This window comes from Gouania willdenowi, chromosome 22 (assembly GCF_900634775.1).
Source record: "Gouania willdenowi chromosome 22, fGouWil2.1, whole genome shotgun sequence".
Taxonomy (NCBI): domain Eukaryota; kingdom Metazoa; phylum Chordata; class Actinopteri; order Blenniiformes; family Gobiesocidae; genus Gouania; species Gouania willdenowi.
In genome coordinates, this window is record NC_041065.1 from 29,825,489 (window position 1) to 29,844,537 (window position 19,049).

A 19,049-nucleotide genomic window follows, 5' to 3' on the forward strand; every position below is an offset into this window, starting at 1 on the left:
AATTTTTTTTCGTACACCTGTCCTAGTCCTAAGAGATATGGACCAAAACTCATAACCTGAGATTTTTTCTCAAAATACGATGTATGATATAAATCTTGATAATCATTATTAAATATAGTCTTAGCAGGGGGACGATTCTGGGTCAAATTTCCTGATGCTAAATGCCACACAGCCACATTTATTAACTAAACAGTTGCACAATATGTGCCACTTTTGGCTTTTTCTCCTATAACAGGACAGCATGTGTGAGTGAGTTCTGTAGTGTCTTGTTTAGGGGAAGGTCTGGGTTAGGAATCCATCTAGTTGAGCTTTTTCATGCTCTTCTGAGAAGTAATGAAAGCAGTATTTTAAAACAAAATAAGCTATAGAAAATATGTATCAATATGGGTGACGTTGTAATTTTCTATATCACCAAAATGGAAAACTCGATATATCGCCCAGCACTACTTACAATGTACACCTGCATCGTTGGTTTGACTCACTTCCTATTATCCCCACCACAAAGTGTGAAGGGGAATATAGGTTTGAGCTCCGGCTGTCCACGCGTCATCCGAGTTAAAGGGGACAGCTTTTCTCAGAAACCGTCAGGGTGTCAATACCTTGATGAAGTTCGAAAATGAGAAGCGCGCAATAAGTTTTTCTGGAGTTATTGCCCTTGTGCCGTTTTTTTTACTCTGTTCGAGGTATCTTCAAAGGGGACAGCGTTTAAGATAGTAATGTTATATTCTGATGTGATAATATTTTCTTATGTAGACATCCAAGTTTTTAGATTTAGGACATTTAGGAAGAGTTTGTGAGTTATAATGACAACCAGTCTGGCGGGGGATGTTGATGACTGTCTTCTTGTGTTCCATAAAACCAGAATGGTCAACAGTATTATTTGTCCTTATCTAACCCTGTTGATAAATAGCACTTTTTATTTTGTTTTGAAGCCATGTTCGAATCCTTCTTCCTCATACTTCACGTGGTGTGACAGATGTTGTTTTTGTTGTCCTCGCAGGGACTTCATGGGATCTCGGTAATGCTGTAGTGACAAAGGAGCACGCAGGCGAAAAGTCAGATGACAGTCGCAGCGACAGGGTGAGTCAGTGGGTTGGTTTTTTTTTTTTTTGTTTACTTTTCACACTCAGTGGAGACAAGCTGTGGTGCAGGTAGGGAACAGAAGTGGATTTATTGCTGCATTTACATTTCTGGTAAAGAATACTTGTGGAATAGGGAAGAGACTGTCTGTTGGATTGGGTTGAATATTTATGGTCGTGGAAGTTTTTGATAAGAAGCGTCCAAAGTTCATAAAGGAGGAGCCTATAAGGAGTCTTTAACAGCGTGGGAAAACACAGGATTGGAAAGGGACTCAAAGCAGCCAGAGGATATTTTTCACACATTGTTTCAAAGGTAATAATTTATTAACTCAGTTTTAAAATGTATTTACTCTCATATCTGCAGTGTTATACCCAATAGTAGTGCACAACTGAAATGGAATAGAACAGAATGTTGCATTTGGTATAAGTTTTAGTTTGTGTATTTCTTGTTCTGTTTTCATTTCCACTCTGCATCCTGTGAGCTTAATCACTGAAGGTGTGGCATCAAATCTGAATCTAACCTTTGCAATGCTGCTCGTTTGATTACATGACTAAATATTAAAACCGATGTTTGGGTTGTACAGACTGTGTCAGACTTTTAAAGCGCGGAGTCGCACATGTTTTCTAACTGTATTGTTTGTACAACCAGATTATGTTCATACAGACGTCTGCATCAGCTTTTTTTACCACAAGATGATCCAATTTGAGACGATGTGTACAAATTGAGACTTTGTAGCAATTTATGGTTTCTTTTTAAAGTTTGTATCAAAGTTTACGGTATTGTTTAGGAAGTAAATAGTGGTCGAAATAGATTCATGCTTTCAGAATTACTACTTCCCATTCCTTTTCGGAAATGTAAACTGAATTGCGAAATTTTGTTTCTTAAAATATTCTGTTTACATGATTGATTGAATTAGATTACATTTTCTATGTATTTGGTAACGCTTTAGTTTAGGGAACACCTATTAACCATTAATTATTTTCTTATTAGCATTAGTAACATATTGGCTCTTAATTAGGCATCGATAAGTATTTATTAATGCCTTATTAAGTATTTATTAATGCCTTATTAAGTATTTATTAATGCCTTATTATACACTTCATGGCAGTCTCACAGTCCAAACAGGATGAGGATTAGGGTTAGTGTTATGGTACATTGAGATGGTAATTCATATATAACTTACTACTAATAAGTAATAATTCTGAGGTTATTGAGGGAAAACTCTTGGTTAATGGTTTGCAGAATAAGACATTAATAAGTGCTTAATAATGACTAATATAGAGTCAATATGTTACTAATTTGCATGCTACTAATTAATGGTTATTAGGTGTTCTCTAAACTAAAGTATTTTTACAGTTTTGAGTGAATTTAAGTTAGTTGCTGAAGGCAGAGACCAAAACTCATCACATTTTTTAAAAATTGTATAGGTTGCATTTAAAAACAAAAAAAACTGTATTTTGGTGATTCACTGATTATATTTTTATTGGGTTTTTTTTTTTTTTTTGTCACATTGAATTGAACTGAAAATTCTCACAATTTTCTGCCTGTTTTTAAAGTCATTACTCTAGTCTACGAGACTTTTAAATACAAACTAAGTTTAAATTGAAGTTAAAATAATTAACTAAATCAATCTTTTATAACTAAAAATGAATAACAGGTCCACACATTAGCATTTTGCTTACGTATGTCTATACATACCAGGCTAATATTTACTCTAATGTGGTTTGGTTACATAATGTATCATGGGTTTGTAATCTAAATCAGCTCACTGGCGCCACCTGTCTACAAAATACAACTGAGACATATTTCCAGTAGTATTTTGTAAAGATGTCCCGATACAACTTTTTCATTTCCGATATGATACCGATATTGCAGCCTTGCGTATCAGCCGATATGATATTGATCCAATATCGGCATGAATCATACTTTTTTTTTTTTTTTTTTTTTTTCTTCAATTAAAAGTTAATTACTTATTTTGTATTGTGGAATGTTAGAAAAGGTTTGATCAGGTGATGTGATTCAAACAGAGAATAATTGTCAGCAACAGTAGGGATGAGAAAAACTGACCCAATTATTATTAACCAATTGGTTACATACATTTTAACCTTCAACATAATATCTACAGTATTCTACAATTGAATAAAATGAATATATATCGATCGGAGAATCCGGAAATTTGAATCCAATATTTGTTTTCAGGCTAACATCGGATCGGGACACCCCAAGTATTTTGCTTCTTAAAACAAGTGCCATGTTTTTTTTTTTTTTTTTTTTTTGTGATTCACGTCAGATTGAATCAGATTCCCTAAAATGTAAAGAAATGATTTACAATCAAGTACAACTTTCCTTAATTCAGCTTCTTTGTCGGGGAGAAAAGCAGATTTGGCTTCTTGACCACCAATTATGTTCACACCGACAACCTTTTATTTTATTTTGATTTTTGTACATTGTTTGCTCTTGTGTTAAGTATAGATCAACTATTTTATTTCAACTGTGTTCCTGTTGTAATATACTGTGTGGAAGTTTCAGTCCTGGCTTGATGCTTTGTTTTATCAGTAGTTTGTCATACCTGTTCTCCTTTTGTCATGTTGTATTCTCTCTATTTTAATACCATTTACATTTTAGGTTGCCTTGTAAAAATCTGACAAGGGACACCAGATGACACCTAGCCTCTTTTGGCTAAATATGGCTCATTTACAGCATATCTGTTAATTAATGTGTGTTGTCCCTTTTAAATAATCACTAAATTCATTTAAATTTAGGATGAAACTAATTATTCTATTAGATTTCAGTTGCCTGGACACTGGAGTGATAATAAATCTCTAAAAGTCTGGTGTTAATTTTAAACTTTTAGCAACAAAAATAACCTCACAAACGCTCCCATGTTGGTGTTTTTCACCACACAGGGTGGCACTGGAGACTCTGTTTTTGGCGTCTCATCAAAGTTGAATATAGCACTGTCGGCAAAAGACAGCACAATGGGACACAACCCCTCCCACACGTCCTCATCTGCCCCCCTCATCCAGAGACGGGTGAGAGTGTCGCTTTGTTTTCTGTGCATGTAAAGGAGGAAGGTGAAACCTGCTGCTATTTGTTTACAATGCAAATCAAGACGTGACGTGCGCCACATTTTAACTTTAGTAACAATTTTAGTCAAACAAGTATCGTAAATATCATTTACACACGTGTCAAACCTAAGACCCGGGGGCTAAATCCGGTCCTTTAGATCATCAAATTTGGCACTCAGGATAGATTCGAAATGACAAAACATTAATTATTGTGTAAAAATTCTCAATAATTCATCTGTAGATATCTCAACCCTTTCAAATACATAAATTCAATGAATATCCACAATATTTGCGGGGATGCACACTTTTCCCATGCTTTTATCATGTAATGATAGTCAATTGTGCCAAAAATAATAATGCATTAAAATCAAATTCTGTTATCAACTAATGACAGTCAGGCTGCAATATCTAATCAAAAACATTTCACTTCCCCCCCCCCCCCCCTCATTTTTGGAAGTGTTGTGTATTTAGTGCTTTTCCTGCTGAAATAATTTAGATTTCTCATAATAAAAAGTCCATACAAACGTAAAGGTTTGAAAATTATGATACATGAGGAGGTTTGAAGTAACTGATGAAATTTTGATGCAGTGGAAGTAAAAAAAAAAAAGCAAGAGTTGATTGCAAAATGTAAAAAATCCTGCAATTTTATTAAAATTATTTTACCAATTGGTCACAAACTTACAGTGCTCTATTTTTATAGGGCAGAATAATGTTGAAATTGCTCATTTTGTGGCCCACTTGAGATCTAACTGGTCCGTTTTTGGCCCTTGAAGGCGTAAATCAGGGGTATCAAACATATGAGTTCATTTAGTGATTTGTAAATGCTTAAAAATGTGTGTAACAAAAGTTATCAAACTGTCTTGTGTGGAGATATTTTTTTTCATCAAATACAGTAAAATTGTTTCCTGTTTAAACTGAAACCCTCATGCATCGTCTGCATCTGTGATGTGACCAGAAACAAAGAAGAGTGTGCCAAACCAAGCTCATAGTGAGAGGAAGCGGTCACTCCTGTGTGTCCGTGTCAATGTCAGATCTATTTTTAAACTAATGGCTTCCTTCCTCAAGCAGCTGTTTGCACCAAATGAGGAAATTGGCCCTGAACAAACATCGGATTGCCTAGAAATGGACTCCAGATGTAACGAGAAGGCAGTGAAAGAGGCAGATCAGGACTGTTTGGATCCAGTTCCGGTCCAGTGTCAGTCCCCGTCACCAGAGGCAGAGTATGACAAACTACTGGTAAGACAAAACCTCGTCTAACATTCAGACAGCTGTCATTTTACATCATCCTAAAACTGTGTATGGGAAGAGAAGGGCACAAAAGAAGATAATATAGAATAAAATATAAAATACAATATTCAATATATGTGAATTTTTGCTATTATTCACCAAAAATATAGAGAAATCAGCTGCTTTTATCCTCTGAAAATCCAAATCTGCTGATTTTTAACTTCCATTTAAGTGCCAATCAAATGCTTTACAACAATTTTAAAAAATGCAACATTAAATCAACTCTTGTTGCAGAACTTTGTTTTTTCTCTCATATATACATATATGTTTCTTAACCTAAAGTTAGAACTCCATTTGACATCCTCCATCCATCTTCTATTTCTTAGAATTTTATTTTGATGGGGCTTTAAAGGTCTAATGTCATGCTATTTTTCATCCATCTCCATTTGTTCCCAAAAATAAACCCCAAAAACATAGTATTTGAGGTTTATTTTCCCAAAATCTTCTGTTTTCCAGAGCACGGCCCACCCTCCTCCCACCCTCTCCGTAGCAGAGTTCATGCTGCTTTATAAACACCAGACAGAGCGTGGGGGCGGGGCGTTCACCGGTACATACATAGACTGTAGAAAATACATACATAGCACTGTGTGAAGGATGCTGAAATGCTCACCTTCGTGGGTGTGTCTGTTTACATGGCAGAGAGCTTCCTGGAGGCGTGGCTTCTCCAGCTCAGTGCCCCGTCAAATTCGTCATCAAAGTGGGAACGCGTCATCAAATTGCAGCGAGGTGTTTGGGCTCCCCTATACTGTGCATTTTGCTCTCAAACTGTCTTTTAGTGATAATCTGAGTGTCTCAGTTATTTATAGTATATCGCGTACTCAATCTTTTCATACTATATCATGTGATCTCACTTCATACTCATTAGTTAGTATGACATTTACAACACAGCCTGAGTGTTGAATAAAAAGGAAAAAGCTGCAATAATTGGCTTTAGGAATGTTCTGAATTCCTGCTAAATGAGTCTCAGTGTTAGCTGGTTGTGCTCGGACGTCAGAGACATCCGACGTGAAGCTCCTTCCTGTTCGGCATGTTTTACTGCAAAATCAACCACGGTGCAAAAGATTATCCCACTTTACATATAATATTTGTTATTCAGATTAACATGCACAGTATTTATCCATTGAGGAAGAGATTTATATGTATATGAAAAGACTTTGCTGGTAAACACACATCCCCATCATTTATTTATCAATCCTAAATGATTTGTAGTTCTCACTCGACTTTTATTTTGTAGGAAGGGATAAAGTTGTCCATTTAAAGCAGCACGGCTTCCTGTTCCTAACATACTGTTAATATTTTAAACTCGTGATAGGATGTGGAGGCGGTGCCTATGCCTGACGGACAGCTCTGCCTATTGGCCCTGCCACCAGAGTGCTGTGAGGGGGCGGGGCCAGAGGCCGTACCGTACCTCAAACTGTTCTGCCGCTACATCACAGATCGCAAGGTGGGAATGATGAGACATTTAAGGCCAAGTGGGGCCGTTAAGATTTAATCAATCTGATCCATGTATTCATGTTGACATTTTGTATATTTTTCTGTCAAAATGTTTAGATTCATTTTGTGTATTTTTTTTTTTTTTTTTTTTGTCATTTTGGAATCTTTTCTGTGTATTTTCTTGTCCTTTTGTGTATTTTCTGTAATTTTTGTGTTGAGGTCATTTTATGTGTTTACTTCATTGATTCCCAACCTATTTTGGATCGTGACCTGAATTCTGGCGATCCCAAAGACAATTAATTTTCTAGAATTAGTTTTTGATCATGTTTATTATTACTGTGTTACAGTGACCAGGGTTACGATAGGCCACCTTACATATTTTTATACTGAATTTTCTTTGAGCTATATTTACATTTGAGAAAGTGAAAGTAAAGAATAGTTGTATAAGACTGTGTTATTATAATGTATTTTCAAATTAAAATAAGTAATTCTTTTTTTTAATTGATTACAATATACATTTCAGGTGACCCCAAGGTTAAAAAGCCTTGGTTTGCTTTAAGGGCCACATTATAAACATTTGTCAGCATTTGGAATTATGACCAATCTGAGCATTATGAAAAAACATTTTCTGTGTTTTTTCTCTCAATTTATGTAATTTTGTTGTTTTATAAATATTGTATTTTTCTGTGTGTTTTCAGAGTCATTTTATGCATTTTAGACTATTTTAAATGCAGGCTGAAGAATTACCTAAATATAAATATCTAAAAAAATGATATTTGTCATTTTACTGCATGAGTCATATTACATTTTATCCATTTTGTTATTACAAAGTTACATTTTATTCTTTATGCTTTCTTTCTATTTTCTTTTAACTTATTTTGTTTACTATGTTTGTTTAGGCTTTTTTTTAATGCATTTGTGATTTATTTTATTTTTGGTGTTATGTTTTGTTTTTTGGGGAGTAATAATGCACTTTAATTTGACTGGTTGGTCTGAACAAAGGTGATTGCAGATGTTTTGAGGCTAACGCTTTTTTTTTTTTTTTTTTTTTTTTTTTTTTTTTTTTTTTTTTTTTTTTAACTCAGGGAGTTGTTTCAGGCATCTTGTTGGTGACTTCTCATAAAATGGTTTTCGACCCTTGTAAGACGCACCCTCTGGTGAAGGAGAACGGGTGTGAGGAATACTTCCTGTCCTGCTCCATTGACAACCTGCTCTCCATCGCTTTCTTCTCCGACATCTCCCGCGTTCACTTCGTCACCTCCCAACAGAGGTCAGCCATTACGGAATGTAATCAGCGTATTGCATTCACTTAAGAAAAAAAAGGTTTTCTCTGAATTTTTTGTTTTTCGGACAAATTTCTTTCTGTTTGTCAGAGTAATATTTTTTCTGACAATTTTTTTTTTTTTTCTCCCTGTTTTTCTGAAAAATTCTTTTTTGTTTTTCTTACCAATTTTTTTTGTTTTTCAGACAATTTTTTCTCTCTTTTTCAGCCCTTTTTTCTTCAGTTTTTCTGACTTAAACAAGCCTGCCATGTTTGTTCTCAATAAGGAAATAAACACATCTAAAAAACTAAAATAGTCCAAATAATAGAAACAATATAGCATGAAAAACAGAAAGAACTTACTTCAAAAAATTAGTCCAAAAACATGAAAAAAAGCCTGAAAAACAAACAAAAAATATATTATGAAAAAAAATTTTTTTTTTTTTTTTTTTTTTTTTTTTTTTTTTTTTTTTTACCAAGTGAAAGCAATAAGCCATGACTTTTCAGTGCCAGAAATTTAACATTACACAAGTTACCACAACATTCTTCTTATTCGCTATTATCAGGAGAAAAGGAAAGAAGTTTTCCCAGAAGTTTAAACTTTCCAAAAGCCACACACGCAGCCTTCCAAACCACAACGAGGAGTCGGCTTCAGTTTATTTGAGCCATTTGACTGTGAGCCTGGCTAAGGATGTGTGTGAGGATGAAGAAGCAGACAGCAGAGATATGGTGGAGCTGGAAAGCAGCTCTCTACGAGAGGGTAAAGCAGAGGAAACATCTACTGAGAACCATCCTACTGCAGGTAAGATGGTTTAGACCAGGTCTCCTTTTATCATTCATCGTTTAATCTCTGTTTTGTTTTGCACAGATTCTAGAAAGTCTTCATCAGGTTTGATGTTTGTGCGGCTGCGGGTTCAGCCGTCCTCAGCACAGAAATGGAGCGTTGAAGGCCCTCAGCTAAGGTCCACGAAAGCCTTAAAGAGACGGGACGCCTGGTTTGCCCTGACAAAAGAGAGGTAACTAAAGAGAGACCTGACCCCATCCTCTGGGTAAATCATCATGGAGGTTTATAGGCTAGTGTTTGATAAATGTACATATGTGTGAAACAGATAAAATACACAAATAATTGGCTTCAAAGATAAACTTAAGTCTAAAATATACATATAGCTAAAATAAAATGTACAATATAACAGAAAAACACACAAATTGACAACATAAATAGACAAAAATGACTCAAACAAAAACAATACATTTACAAAAAATGACTGTAAATTTACAGCCATTTTGTCACAGAAAGTGACAACCAAAATAAAAAAATATTTATATACAACATGAAAAACACACAAACTGACAACAAAACTACAAAATGAATTACTCCACAAAACACAAAATGACTGCAAAACAATGTTAAGAAAAAATTAATAAAAGGCAACAAAAATACAGAAATTGAGTGAAAATTATACAAAATAACAGAAATACACAATGATTCCAAAAACATGTTGCGAGAAAATGAACAAAAAGGATACAAAATAACCATAAATTCAGAAAATAACAAAAATACAAACACACAAATGTACAAAATGACTCCCAAAAAACCTATTCCTTCTTTCCTGTGTTAATGCTCTGATCGGTCATTATTCATCAATGTTGATAATGTGGCCCTCGGTTTTGATTTTCCACGTAAACACACAAAATGACAGAAAAATACACAAAATTGCATAAAAAATAATGGAAAAAAAACCCTTTCTTCTTTTTCGTATTAATGCTGTTATTTGTCTTTATTCTGGATGTACTTGTGTTCCAGGTTAACTCATCCACTCGTGTTTATTTTAGCAGTAAAGAGAACTTTGCACCTGTTCTTTCTACGAGCCTTTAATCATTTCCCTGCTTCACAATGAGAAGCCAAACATATGCATTCAACATGTGTTTGTAAAGCAATTTAATGCCCAATAGATACTGGACAGAGGAAACTATCCAACATCTAGTGACGACAATGCATCACTGATGATTTCTTTTTAGCAATGATTCAATACCAGAGGTTAGTTTAAGGTCCTGTTTCTACTTTAGGTAAATGAGTGATAACACTCAGTAAACACCATACGGCTACACTTTAACTCAGGGATGTCAAACTCATTTTAGTTCAATACGTAGCAGTTTGATTTCAAGTGGGCCACAGATTTAATGTGGGAAAACGAGTCATTTCAACATTATTGTGCCCTAGTTTGCACTTCTACGTATGCATTAAATACAAAATATGTAAGATACTGACCATATCCACGCAATAAGTGATAAATATCAGTCCCAACAGCATCTTTACCTTACATTTTTTTCAATTTATATTTAATTAAGGGTTTTATTATGTAATATTTTGAGGAAAATGTAATCTTTTTTTAAGAATTTTGAGTTTTTAACAGGTAACATTAGAAATCACAGCAATCATGTGATATAAGTACCAGGAAAACTAGGCTTGCGTAAACTTGTTTAATTTTTATTTTATTTTTTTCCCCACTCATTTACAAAATGAGATTCTTTAAAATGTGTTATCACTCGTTCGTTCCATCATTATGATTTGTAGTTGATTTTAAATCGTTTCCTAAGTAAAATGTTGTAGTCGGACAAAGGAGGTACTTGGAATCAGAAATGAGAGAAAAAGGGTTCTTGAGCCAGAAAAGTTGGACAACACTGGTCTAAAGGGCCGGATTTGGCCCCCGGCCCTCGAGTTTGACAAGTGTGATTTACACCATCCGGTTTCCCTTTAACTCACTGAATGATGTCAAAGTTAAAAATCTTAAATTTGAGCTTCAGGAAGTGAATGTTGACTATATATATAATGCATACATTTTCATCAATTTATATAGCGCTTTTTTGGACACTCAAAGTCGCTTTACAGAATTAAGGGATTATTCTTTCACGCCACACTTAGTGGCAGTAAAGCAAGGCTGCCAAAGTGTGCCATCGGCCCTTCTGACCACCACCAACACTCACTCACACACTACATTCATACCAGGCAATGTGGGTGAAGTGCCTTGCCCAAGGACACAATGACAGATACCACTGGGGTGACTGTCCCCCACTGTGGCAAATGGAATTCTCAGTGGTCTCCATCCACCTACTAACCAGGCTTAGACCTGCTTAGCTTCAGAGATCTAATGGGATCGGGCAATGACAGACTGGAGAAATATATATGTATTAAAAACAGTAATTTATTTGATTGTACCTCAGTAATGGGAGAACTGGGACGGCCTTGTTAAACCAGTGACTCGGCGATCATTGACTCAACCTGCTCGTGGTCATTTCTCTCTCGCTCTCTCTCTCTCTGTGTGTGTGTGTGTGTGTGTGTTGACTCAGCTGTCATCGTCGTTGTCTTTCTGAGTTTTTCTTTTTTCTCCTCCCCACGCAGCACTGACGAGCTGTACGCTTACCTGCAGCCACGGCGACCTGATTTGTGTATCGTTGAAGAAGGGGAGGAAGAGGAGGGGGAGGGGGAGGTGGATGAAGAGTTTGTGGTCATTGAAGATAAAGAAGAAGAAGAAGGGGAGGAGGTTGAAGCAGAGAGTTTGCAGAGGCGCTGCGGTTCAGGCGACGACTGGGAGGTGAGTAGAAATGACACAATACACAGAGAATAGAGCTTTTTGTTGGTTTTAAGTGAGATTACAGACAAAAGTGTAAAGCAGTGATGTTTAACCACTGTGACATCACTAGGTATGCAGCGTTCAAAGATGTGTTATTACTAGGGCTGGGACTTTAACATGTTCCAATTCATCAGCTTCATCGGTTGCTCTGTTGATTTCATTTCAACTGTTTGTTCTGCACTAAGTGCTTTTTTTTTCTATTTTTTTTTTTCATTTTAATTCCCCAAAAACACATTTGTTTTAGAAAGTTAAAAACAAAAACCAAAAAATACTGAAAAGCATGAATAGAACATACTTAAATTTTTAAGTTTGTGCTTTGTGAACAATGCGATCATAATAGTTTTATATTATATGGCACATTACGTTAGCACTCAACAAAATAATAATAAACACTATGATGCTGTTTAAGCTCATTTATTGTTTTCATTCAGTCATAAACCAAAATCTATTTAAATTGGAAATATTCTTATGCGATTATTATTGCATTGCAGTAATACAAATTTATGGGGCCACTTGTGCAATAACATGTCCATCCTTATATGCACTGTATTCATACAGTGTGTACAGACTTATGTTGTTGTTGTTACTGGCTCTTTTCTAACTTTTATATTTTGATCTAATTTTAGACTGAGTTACTTTCTTCTGTTATCATGTTTTGCTGCTGTAACACTGTAAATTTCTCCATTGCGAGATGAATAAAGGATTATCTTTTATTTACAAAGTCCCACCGCTAGTTATTACTCCTGCCAAGGAGGTTATATTTTCACCAGCGTCCATTTATGTTAACGGATTTTGTCAACATTTAAACCAAACATGGATCTTTCGTCACGGAATATTCCATAATAATCCAGTCAAAACACTGATTCTGGATTAATTTCAAATATCAAAAAACCCACAGTTTCACCCGGATTGGATTTAGATTGAGCATTTCATCGCAATTTAAGAACAAAAAGTGGTGCCCATGCATTGTGACCTACTGTATGATTATTAATGAGGATATAAATTTGTTCTAAGCCTAAATTAAAGTGTGAATGATCATGGAACTATGATCACTGATCAGGTAAAAGGAGAGAGCCTTAAGCTGATGCCATCTTCTGGGTAAATCATGGAGGTTTATAGGCTTGTGTTTGGTAAATCTATGTATGGGTGCAACGTTTTGTTTTATGTGCAAAAAACAAATAGGCTTCAAAGCTAAATTACAGCCTAAAATACATATATCACCAAACTAAGAAAATATACAAAAAACAACAAATACTTTAAACGAGTGGGGGGAAAAAATACAAAATGACGACAAAATATACAAATTGACAGAAAAATACACTAGAATTACTCCAAAAACACAAAACGACAACAAAATTACACACACAAGCTCAAAAAAAATAACAGAAACAAAAACAAAACAGCAAATAAACATAAAATTACTTTAAAAACACACGAGATGAGAAGATTTACACAAATTAGAGAAAAATACAGGTAACAGAAATTAGGATAAAAAATATATAAAATTACCAACAAAAATACACAAAATGACTCCAAGAACACAATCAAATAACAGAAACAAATACAAAACAGCAAATCTACATAAAATGACTTAAAAGAAAAAACACAAAAGATGACTAAATTTACACAATAATTGGAAAATAGAGGAAAAAATACAAAAATGACATTAAAATACAGGTACATATACAAAATGACCACAGAAATACACAAAAGAAAAATATAAACATGCAGCATGAAAAACCTTGTGCTCTCTGAGGGCTCTTGTTACATTTATAATTTAGGTTACTTGTGTATATATATATTTATATATATATATTAACCACTACTACTATAGAATGCAATGTTAAAAATTTAACTGGTTGGGCATAAACGACTGTTTTTTATTTTTATTTTTCAGATGGTTTTGATGGAAGAAAATCAGGACAAGCCGACTCTGTTTTTGGGCAGAGAACCTGAAGGACTTCATGATATTTTAGAGAGAAGTCAGATTCTGGAAGCTTCGCACGTCCGAGAGGCAAGTGAAGTAACTTTGTTAATGATTTGCATTGAAGTGGAACGTTTGTTTCCTGTAAACAATTGTTTATTGTACTAAAGCTGTTGATTTATCATTAAAAGTCAAGAGAGGATAAATTGACAACAAAGAGTATCACACTCAACTTTGGTTTTTTTTGGTCAATAATATTAAAAACCTTAATAGTTCGATTGATACAATGTTTGTAGTTCAAATCTAAATGACAAAGCTGTGTAGTTTATGAAATCGTTTTTTGTTTTTTTTTTGCTTTTGATACATGGCATTTAATTTGTTTTTTCTGCTGTATATTTTGCAAATCATTGCAGATTTTCTGTTAAAGAACAAATAAAATACAGTGAATGACTTTGAATGATTAACTAGGAAAAGGTTCGCCTGTACGTTAAATAAATATATTATAATATATCAGATTAACATTAAAGTAATGACCAATCTGAGCATTAATTCAGTACAGAATAAAGGTTTGTGTGGGGTTTTTTTTTTTTTTTGGTGAGTTGAGTAGTTTTGGGCATTGGGTTGTTGTTTGTATATTATTTCTCATTGCATGTGTTTGTGTATTTTTGTTGTCATTTTGTGTGTTTATGTTCATTTGTATATTTCTTTTTTGTACGTTTGTTGTTGTTTTGTGTGTCTTTAAAGTCATTTTTAATATTTTTGTCTTGTCTATGTTCTCATTTATTGTATATTTGTTTTCATTTTGTGTGTTTGATGCTTTGTGTGTTTTTTTTGAAGTAATTTTGATTATCTAAGTTGTCTGTTGTGTTTTTATTGTCATTTTGTGTATTTTCTGAGTAATTTTGTGAGTTTTACTTTGGGAACCACTCGAATTTTGCTCAAAATGTTGCCCGTCAAACATGCACTCTTTAACCTATCCATCATTTTCTCCTTTCTTTTTGTGCAGCTGTGTAAAGAACTTCCTGCCAGGACAATCGGCCTCACGTGGCAGCTCGCTTACAGCGTGTCACGCCACGGCTCCAGCCTCAAGTCTCTATACAGACATCTCAGTTCAACAGAATCTCCTATTCTCATCATTATTAAGGACGCACATGATGAGGTTTGGTCACAATGTACTTGTTTAGTTTTTTTCCTATTATTTAAATTGTTAAACTGTCCTGTAAAGACGTTTTTTTCCATCAGATGTTTGGCGCGTTCCTCTCACACCCTCTGAGGCCCAGTGAGACTTTCTACGGAACAGGAGAAACATTTCTTTTCATGTTACACCCTCGCTTTAAGGCAAGTCTTATAATAACCACAATATTTAACATCAACTTTTAGTGGAACAAAGTCAGCCTTTAATGTGGGTTTTTTTTTTTTTTAATCTAAAAAAGTTTTAAAACTAAAAGGGAGTTTTTATAATTTTATTGACGATTAAATGATTGTATTGGTAATTTATATATATATATATATATATATATATATATATATATATATATATATATATATATATATATATATATATATATATATATATATATATATATATATATATATATATATATATATATTAGTATGAAAAGAAAAAACTGTTGGCAAAAATGTCAAGGTTCTGTTAAATGCTTTATTAAAATGTATATAGATACACATGCGTGTGTATATGTTGTATACACATGCACGCATTTGTGTATGATACTACTCTCTACATTGAAGCAATATAAATAAGTAAATATTCCATTAATCATTGACTCACTCTATGATGTAATAAAATTATTAGACTATTTGGTCAAAAATGTAACAAGATGCTGATTTTCTCCTGTTATTACATTTGGGGTCATTGTTACATATCGGGCTCTAACAAGCCTTGCATATAAAATGTGCTATACCGTCTTAAGTGGGCCACAGATTTAAAAATTATTGTGCCCTGGTTTGCACTTTCATATAAATGATAAAGTATATCATTCACTGCAGGATCTTAACTTAAATTTCCCTGATTTTGGGAATTCAGGGATGTTTTGTGCAATAATTTGAAGAAAATCTGTCAGAATTTGGAAAAATTGAGAGTTCTTTAAACAATTTGAGATGAAAAATAACTGTTATGTGATATAAGAAATGAAAAACTGAGCTCTACAAATATTGTGGATTATAATTACCTCCGCCAAGCAAGAAGCGCAGAGAGGAAGGTTATGTTTTACCCTGCGTTTGTCTCTCTGTTTGTCAGCAAGATAATTTGAAATGTTATGAACAAATTTGGATGAAATTGGTGATTCAATCTTGGTGATGTTCTGGATTAGCAAGAATGAGAAAATGCCACTCGTGGGTGGATGTGCCTGCTCCTTTAAGCGCGGTGGCTTATGGGTAATGTAGTAGTGGTAGGGAAGTGCATGCTGTACTCTTTAAATCACAATATAGGTGGAAATGAGATACGAGGTGGAGGTCTGCGCTCTCCGAGTGCTCTACTTGCATTTTTATCCCTCGCCACAAAGTGGAAAGAGGATATAGGTTGAGCTTCGTCCGTCCGTCCGGGTTAAAGGGGGCAGTTTTTCTCAGAAACTGTTTAAAGGTATTGTGGACGATGTTGTTTTAGCTTCAAATTCCGGGTGGATCGTCAAGACTATTGGCCCTGTTATGTGTCAATCATTCTGATGATATGGCCGTCATTCGTGCTTGTGCCCGGTGCGCACCGTGTCATTTGAAAATGGATTTTCACTTACCGCTGGCGAGTCTGACATAGTGAGAAAAGTGCAAATCTTCTTTTGGAAGCTAATCTTGTATGACCGATGCTGACTCCAACTTGTAAACAGAGCTGTGCACGAGGAGAACTAGGCTCGTGCACGCTCTTGCACACGTTCTGTCTTGAGCAGGTAGAGCATTGCGCATGTGCAGAGGATGTTTTTTTTTTTTTTTTTTTTCTAAACTTCTGGAAAATCGTCCTCTATACCTTTAAGATAGGATAACCAACTTTGGTGTGTGGCTTCAGGGTATCAATACCTTGATGGAGTTCGAAAATGAGCAGCACGCAATTATTTTTTCCAGACTTTTTGCCCTTGTTCCATTTTTTTTTTTACTCTGACAGCTTTTCTCAAAAACTGTTTAAGATAGGATAACCACATTCTGTGTGTGGCTTCAGGGTATCAATACCTTGATAGAGTTTGAAAATGAGGAGTGGGCAAATATTTTTCCCGGAGTTATTGCCCTTGTTCGTTTTTCTTTTTAACTGTTTTAGGTATCTTCAAAGGGGACAACTTTTTTTACAAACCGTATAAGATAGACAGTAATTTTATATTCTGATATGATGATGTTTTTCTTACGTATACATCTAAGTTCTTAGATTTAGGATATTTAGGTAAAGGTTGTGATTTATAATGACAAATAGTCTGACGGGGGATGTTGATGACTGTCTTCTTGTATTTTATCTACAAATTAAATGGTATCTATCATTTTGATTTTCTCGAGTGGGCCAAATTTGATGCTTCAAAGGGCCGGATTTGTCCCCTGGGCCTTGAGTTTGACACATGTGCTCTACAAATAACATAAATGTGCTTTGCCACAATACAAACGGGGTTAAAAAAAAAAAAAAGAATCTTTCTAGTCTATACATAAAAACACATATAAATAATAATTTATTTTTGGACATGCACATTGACTAGGAGTGCAACGGTGTTTTAATGTCAATCCTGTGGTAATGGTTTGACGTTTTTTTATAGTCTTTCAAATGGACTGGAGAAAACTCCTTTTTTATCAAGGGTGACTTGGACTGCTTTGCTATCGGCGGCGGCAGGTAATGCGTTATTTTGAACTCGCTACATATACCAAATAATGTATTTTAAAGGTGTATTGTTTGCTAACCGCTACCTGTGTCTCCTCCAGTGGTCACTTTGGTCTGTGGGTGGATGAGAATCTGTATCTGGGTCGCAGCAGCCCCTGCTACACCTTTAATAACTGCTGCCTCTCAGAAACAGACGATTTCCGGGTTATGGAGATGGAAGTGTGGACATTCAGCTGAGATGAGACGCCTCTCACTGCATTTATCACAAAGTAAAGAACAAAAACACCTAGCACCTCTCCTCCAGTTATGATAATATCATTATAAAACTACAATCTGCATGGGATTCGGCGCTGTGGGACGGACAGAACTGTGTTGTTGAGCTCACTGCTGTGGTCGGTGGAAGAATGCACTGTGGTCGACTCATTCCTGTGTGTTTGTTTGGCAGCGTGAGCGACGTGTTCTGCTGAACTGGTACCAAATGGAATTCTTTGGATTCTGATCCGAAAAGTTTCAAAAAAACTGCACTTTTCATGTGAATCTGCACTTTTTATTGTTCGTCATACATTAGTGTGTAAACATCTATGGAAAGCTGCTTGAGAATTAATATCAACCAGAGTTAAACTCTACTAGGTTTACTAGTGTGCGAATACTGTTAACTAATGAAGCAAATCCAGCTCCCTGATTGGTTGTAATATTTGTGAGACAATGGCAAGCCAGAATTTGTTTCTCCGCCCCCTTTTTAGCATATAAGGCTAAATAGTAAGACTAGTGGACATTTTTCAGTCTACTAGTATTACTAGTAAAATTTCTTGCTTCACTAGTAAAGTGTACTTAGACACTAGAGCAGCAATTTTCAACTGGTGGGTCGGGACCCAAAAGTGGGTTGTGGACAGCTGGTAAAAAAAAAAATGAATAAATAATTTTTCTCTCATGTTGGACTTGTCTTTTATTTTGAAAGAAACTTCTTTTGACAGGCATGCTGTGAAGTGCATGTTTGCACAGGAAAATATATACATTTATGCTTTAAAAAAAGATCATATACTGGATATAGATTTTTTTTTTTTTTTTTTTTTTTTTTTTTAACTAAATTTGGTTGGTTGACTTTGAAGGAAAAGTGGGTTGCGATTTAATGACTGTGGCAAAATGTGGGTCCCAGGGCGAGACCTGTGGTGAACCCCTGTTCTAAGAAAATATTTTGATTTACTAGTAAAGTTTACTCGCACTAGTGCGCCAAAACCCTTTACTCGTGAAACATTTTTTTTTTTTTTACTAGTACACTCATTAGTAGTACAAGTAGAATGTTTCTAGTCTACTCGTAGTACTAGTAAAGCCAAAATATTCACTAGTAGACCTAATGCAAATAAAGTAGGAGGGACCAGAACCAAATCCAGCTCCATGATTGGTTGCAATACTTTTGAAAGCCAATGGCAAGCCTGTATTTTCTTTCCCCTCCCCCTTACTACCATCTAATGCTTACTAGTGACACTTTTTACTTCACTAGTGAAGTCTACTCATGCAATAGTATACCATAATTGAGTACATGTACTAGTATAGA

The 19,049-nt window shown here is 34.9% G+C and overlaps 1 protein-coding gene across 4 annotated transcripts in view; it reads left to right on the plus strand.

Moving 5' to 3' along the window:
- Positions 1–18,401, plus strand: part of LOC114456910 (oxidation resistance protein 1) — a 21,829-nt gene extending 3,428 nt beyond the window's left edge. For 2 of the 4 annotated variants that reach the window (XM_028438976.1, XM_028438977.1), the window contains exons 4-16: positions 1,001–1,080; positions 3,987–4,112; positions 5,217–5,384; positions 6,748–6,879; positions 7,955–8,139; positions 8,697–8,932; positions 8,999–9,146; positions 11,531–11,723; positions 13,660–13,776; positions 14,693–14,845; positions 14,929–15,024; positions 17,433–17,506; positions 17,596–18,401. In XM_028438976.1, coding sequence (XP_028294777.1) covers positions 1,001–1,080; positions 3,987–4,112; positions 5,217–5,384; positions 6,748–6,879; positions 7,955–8,139; positions 8,697–8,932; positions 8,999–9,146; positions 11,531–11,723; positions 13,660–13,776; positions 14,693–14,845; positions 14,929–15,024; positions 17,433–17,506; positions 17,596–17,731 — 1,844 coding nt within the window. In that variant the 3' untranslated portion in view covers positions 17,732–18,401. Of the gene's footprint in view, positions 1–1,000; positions 1,081–1,142; positions 1,393–3,986; positions 4,113–5,216; positions 5,385–6,747; positions 6,880–7,954; positions 8,140–8,696; positions 8,933–8,998; positions 9,147–11,530; positions 11,724–13,659; positions 13,777–14,692; positions 14,846–14,928; positions 15,025–17,432; positions 17,507–17,595 lie in introns of those variants that run through there. The other 2 variants (XM_028438979.1, XM_028438978.1) reach the window with 2 other exon arrangements.
- Positions 18,402–19,049: the final 648 nt, after the last annotated feature.